The sequence below is a fragment of the Dendronephthya gigantea genome, unplaced genomic scaffold (assembly GCF_004324835.1).
Source record: "Dendronephthya gigantea isolate DGI-Jeju-01 unplaced genomic scaffold, DenGig_1.0 000402F, whole genome shotgun sequence".
In the NCBI taxonomy this organism is placed as follows: domain Eukaryota; kingdom Metazoa; phylum Cnidaria; class Anthozoa; order Malacalcyonacea; family Nephtheidae; genus Dendronephthya; species Dendronephthya gigantea.
Window position 1 is genome coordinate 1 of NW_021163412.1, and position 5,209 is coordinate 5,209.

At 42.5% G+C, this 5,209-nt stretch overlaps 1 protein-coding gene across 1 annotated transcript; it reads left to right on the top strand.

Annotated features, from left to right (window-relative positions):
- Positions 1-3: 3 nt before the first annotated feature.
- Positions 4-4,683, top strand: LOC114542824. Its single transcript, XM_028562246.1, has 4 exons — positions 4-63; positions 154-283; positions 418-615; positions 802-4,683. The coding sequence occupies exon 4, from the start codon at positions 1,309-1,311 to the stop codon at positions 2,554-2,556; it is 1,248 nt and encodes a 415-aa protein (XP_028418047.1). The 5' UTR covers positions 4-63; positions 154-283; positions 418-615; positions 802-1,308; the 3' UTR covers positions 2,557-4,683.
- The last annotated feature ends 526 nt before the right edge of the window (positions 4,684-5,209 follow it).

The window sequence follows — 5,209 nt, forward strand, 5'->3', positions numbered from 1 at the left end:
TGCAAAGCGCCACCAACTTAAGTTCTTGATCAGTGGGGGATACTGGAAGAATGGCAGCAACAGGTACATCTCTATATGGCATAAAACACTGTATGTAAGGCATTACAGCCTGTTGTGTGTTGTACTTGAACATTGTGGTTATTTCCATTTTAGGAGATGTGCTTCAAAAGAATTGATCCAAATAACCCAGCAGCCAGCTTTTCAGAAATTTATGTACCAGGTGGAACCAAAAGCATCAGGCTTAATGCACAAGGAAATTTACCAGCCTGGAAGCCTACGTCTGGTAAGTTCTAATATGTGGTACATACCATAAGACATGTTGACATAACAAGCTTTGCCAGGGAGCTTTGCCATTTGTCATTTACTCAGCTTCACAAATTAACTAAAAAGCAAATAACTCTTTAAATTTTCACCTAGGGAAATTGCAAAAATGGAAAGATGCGCATTGTCACTGTAGACATTCTGCCAACCACACAGGTCACAGTTCAAGAAGATATCAACATGCAGAATGTGAACTTGCAACCAAAGTGCAAAGAATTCAAAGCATGTGTCGCACAAGACAAGAGTCTTATACATAAAGGAGACGTTTTTGCATACTACAACCGTAACAATGAGGTATAAACATTGTAAAAATTTAGATTTTGTCAACAGCTCTGCATTTTCACCACACCGGCAGCATAATTGTGAATAACGACTCAACAATTTGTATACTATTACTAATAGTTTTGTACCACTGATGTATGTGGCACTCATCAGATAAGTCAGCCTACTCATTGATTAGTATATACATTATTTTCATAGGCTTGCTTTGGAAAATTTTGCACATCAGTACAATTTTCATTGGATGGTGTTACAGAAAATTGGGTGCTACTTGCAGAGTTCAAAAAGAAGATTGATGATAATGGCAATATAGTATACGGGAAATTCAGATCACCGTTGCTTGAAGAAACAGAAACAAAAAGATTGATACCATCTACAGCCTTGTTGGAGAAAGTAAGTGTGGTACATAACTGTGACTACCAATGTGGATTTGTGGATGCCGAGATGCCTGTTGTAGAGGAAAGAGAAGTTACCAACAAAGATAAGCATATATTTGAACATGACCAATCTAACAAAGTACACATGTTAATGTTCCCTCCGAGCAACAACGTGGCGTCGTTGACAGGTCGTCATTCCCATTAAATGGAACTTCGGCGGGAAAATCCAATATGACGCGTAATACGAACCCTACGTGTTTTCGTTGCCTTAGACCAGGACACTTCGCGAGGGATTGTAGAGCAGCAAACACAACCCGAACAGTTACATTCAATGGAGTGCAACCAGGAACACTTGCACAACAACCAGCTTCCCAATGAATGGGAGAAAGATAACTTTATAAATAATGTAACCATGGAAAATTTTAAATCAGGGGAGTCGTTGAATTGTGTTAATAGTTTTGTTAATGTTGAGAAATTGGACATAAACTCGAGTTCAAAAGTGAAAGGTCGCTTACGAGAAAATATTTCATTCTGGGAAAGCATTGGTGCAAACAATTGGGTACTAAAAATTATTCGGGTAGGGTATTCCCTGCCATTCATTGACATGCCTAAACAAGTGACACTAGCTAATCACAACAGTGCACTTGGGGCATCTAACTTTGTGTCAAAAGAAATTGAGAAACTTTTATTGTCAGGAGCATTGGTCGAAGTTAAAGAACAGGAGGTGACAGTGTGTAGTCCATTGGGAGTTGTGTATAATCGTTCTGGGAAACATAGACTGATTTTAGACTTGCGCTATGTAAACAAGCACTTGCGATCTTGTAAGTTCAAGTATGAGGATATTCGAACAGCAACAACCCTATTCACCCAAGGGGACTGGTTTTTCAAGTTTGATTACACCAGTGGTTATCACCACATAGAGATTTTTCCTCCCCATACCACTTTTCTTGGTTGTTCGTGGAAAGTTAATGGATCTCAAAATTTTTTTAAATTTACTGTCTTCCCATTTGGCCTATCGACCGGTCCATATGTATTTTCGAAGATACAACGAGTTTTAGTGAAGCACTGGAGAGGGAAAGGTATTAGAATCTTTACATACCTTGATGATGGTGCTGGAGCTGAGTCTAGCAAAGAGGAAGCTCAGAAAACATCTATGTTGGTGCAGCACGATGTGGCACAGAGTGGGTTTGTAGCCCATAACGACAAGTGTCAATGGGAACCCTGTCAGTCAGGCGAGCTGCTGGGCTTTATTATGGATCTGCAGTCAGGTACATTTTCTGTCCCCCCCAAAAGAGTGGAACATCTTCGAAGGGTACTTCAGGAGATTACTGTACAGGAGTTCATCACGTCTGCAAGAAACCTTTCACGTCTCACTGGGCTTTTGGTGTCAATGGGGCTGGCACTGGGACCTGTAGTGCGCCTTCGGACCAGGGGGCTATACAGACAATCCTCCAATCCCTATTTTGGGATATTGTATCTACAATTTCAGACGAGGCCAAGAGGGAAGTTCAGTTTTGGACAGAGAACTTTAATAATAGTGGTTACCCCATATGGTCTCCCAGTCCAAAAACCGAAGTAATAACTTACTCTGATGCCAGCAATACAGGCTGGGGTGGTTATGCTGTTCAGATTGGTGAAATTTCAGCTACTGGTTGTTGGTCGGAAGCCGAGGCGAAAGAGAGTTCAACATGGAGGGAGATCAGAGGAACTAAGTTGGTATTACACTCATTGCTGAGCAAACTTTCTGGCAAGGAAGTGCTACACAGGACGGACAACATGAACACAGTACGTATCATGTCAGTGGGAAGCAGGAGGCAAGCTCTACACCAGGAGGCCATTGAGGTATACAAACTTTGCCAAGCTAACAACATTCGGTTATCAGTAGAATGGGTGAGTCGTGATGAAAATGAGCTGGCTGATGCATTATCAAGGATAGACGATGCAAATGACTACAATCTAGACCAATCGGCATTTCTCCAACTGGAGGACCGTTGGGGTCCCCATACTGTTGATCGCTTTGCAAGTGTAAAAACCAAGCTATTGCCCCGTTTTTGCAGTCAATTCCTAAACCCGGGGTGTGAGGCAGTGGATGCATTTACTGCCAATTGGGCAGGTGAGAACAACTGGATTTTCCCCCCACCATATCTCATCCCACGAGTGCTACAACGCATGGCTGCAGGAAAAGAAACTGGAACAATAATTTTACCAGAATGGCATTCAGCTCCATGGTGGCCTCTATTAGTGACAAAGGAAGGATTGTGGAAAACCTTTGTAAAAGATAGCTGTACATTTGAGCCATACGATGGTATCCTGGTCCCTGGTTCAGCGGCAAGCAGCCAATTTGCATCAGGCATACCTGCATATTCTATCCTCGCGCTGCGAGTCCAGTTCTTTTAGGGGGTATAGCATTGGTGAGTACTTGTCTGGGACAAATATCAGGCCATGAGGGGTAAAGATTACTTGCTGGGGGCAACAAATGCCTGTTATGGGCACGAAATGCCTGTTAGGGGCAAGAAATGCCTGTTAGGGGCAAGAAATGCCTGTTATGGGCAAGGAATGCCTGTTAGGGGCAAAGAATGCCTGTTAGGGGTAAGGAATGCCTGTTAGAGGTAAAGTATGCCTGTTAAGGGCAAAGAATGCCTGTTAAAGGCAGACTGCCTGTTAGGGGCAAAGAATGCCTGTTCGGGGAAAAATACTTGTTATGGCACAATGTTGCCTTTTAAGCCATTTAACATGCATGATTGATTGTGTTTTAAGTTGTGCGACGTGCTTTAGAGACGGTTTTACTACCAGCAACTATTAATCCTGCACACTTCGAAGACCCAGAGTTGGCTGAATTGGCTCGCGTTCTGCCTGGTATCTTAAGCCGTGTTTACACGAAGGGGCTGACATTTACCTGACATTTGCCCGTACCTGAGAAGTACCTAACCAAGTTTTACAGGGTGTGTTTACACCAGTTACCTAACGGGACTTATATAAATCACGCAACATAAAGTACTGTGAGAAGAGTATTAAAATATAAGTTTGCAGTTCTTTGTTTGTTTATTTCGTACAAACTACAAAGACTCGTAAAAGAATACGACGTATAACTGGGATTACTGGCAAACAACGATTTCATGCAAAATTAAAAAATATATGATATATATTCGGCAACGGTTCCGAAATTCGCCATGTGGCTAATTATCAACTCTGAATTTCCCCATAATTTTTGCAAAATCGCGCTAAAATTCTAAGACCGCTAAATGCTGACATCAAAGACTCGAATTTACGTTTGTTGTCAAGGAAATTAGCTTCGATTACACTTGGGTCAATGAAAATGTGTTTACACCACCAGAGTGACCTGAGACTTACCTAGGACTTACCTAATATCATGTTTTCAGGCCACCTCTAATGCTTGGCCTGAAATCATGGTCTTAGGTCGGTCCTAGGTCGGTCTTAGGTCAGTCCTAGTGCGTTTACACTACAGGACTAACTGCTTAAGTTAGGTCTTAGGTCAGGTATAGGTCTCTAGTGTAAACACTGCTTTAGTTCAGGACAAGGCAGAAAAAACGGTATCTACATATGTGAATGCTTTTGGCAGATGGAAAGAATGGGCTATGCATCATGACGTGGTGGCCTTGCCAGCAGACCCGGTAACTTTTTCCTTGTATTTAGTATATCTAATCCAGCAAGTTAGATCCATAGCAGCCATTAACTCAATTGTTTATGGTGTTAGCTGGGTTCATAAAAGAGTAGGTTTGACGAGCTCTCGCAGCAGCCTTTAGTAAAGCAAGTTGTGGAAGCAGCACGGCGGATCCTGGCTAGACCTGTAAAAAGAAAGGTTCCTCTGGAAACGGACATGGTACGCAAGTTAGTGCAACGGTTGCAGCAAGGAAATCTTGCGGAGCTCCAGTTAGCAACACTAATTGCGTTAGGATTTTTTGGGTTTCTTCGCTGGGATGACCTTAGCAATCTCACATTTGACAGCATACAATTTGAAAGATCTCATATGGCTTTTTTTTGGAGAAACGGAAGAACGACCAATTCAGGGAAGGCTCGTGGGTCTTCATTGCTAACTCCGACGTGCAACCTTGCCCAGTAGCTGTAGTAAGGAAATTTGTAGAACTGGGCCGACACAAGGCTGGGTCCAAGCTATTTCGGCGGGTCCAGCATACAAAAAATGGCTGGAAACTCAAGGAACAAGGAATGTCTTATAGCCGTGCCAATCAGCTACTGAAGGAGGAGTTAAAGAA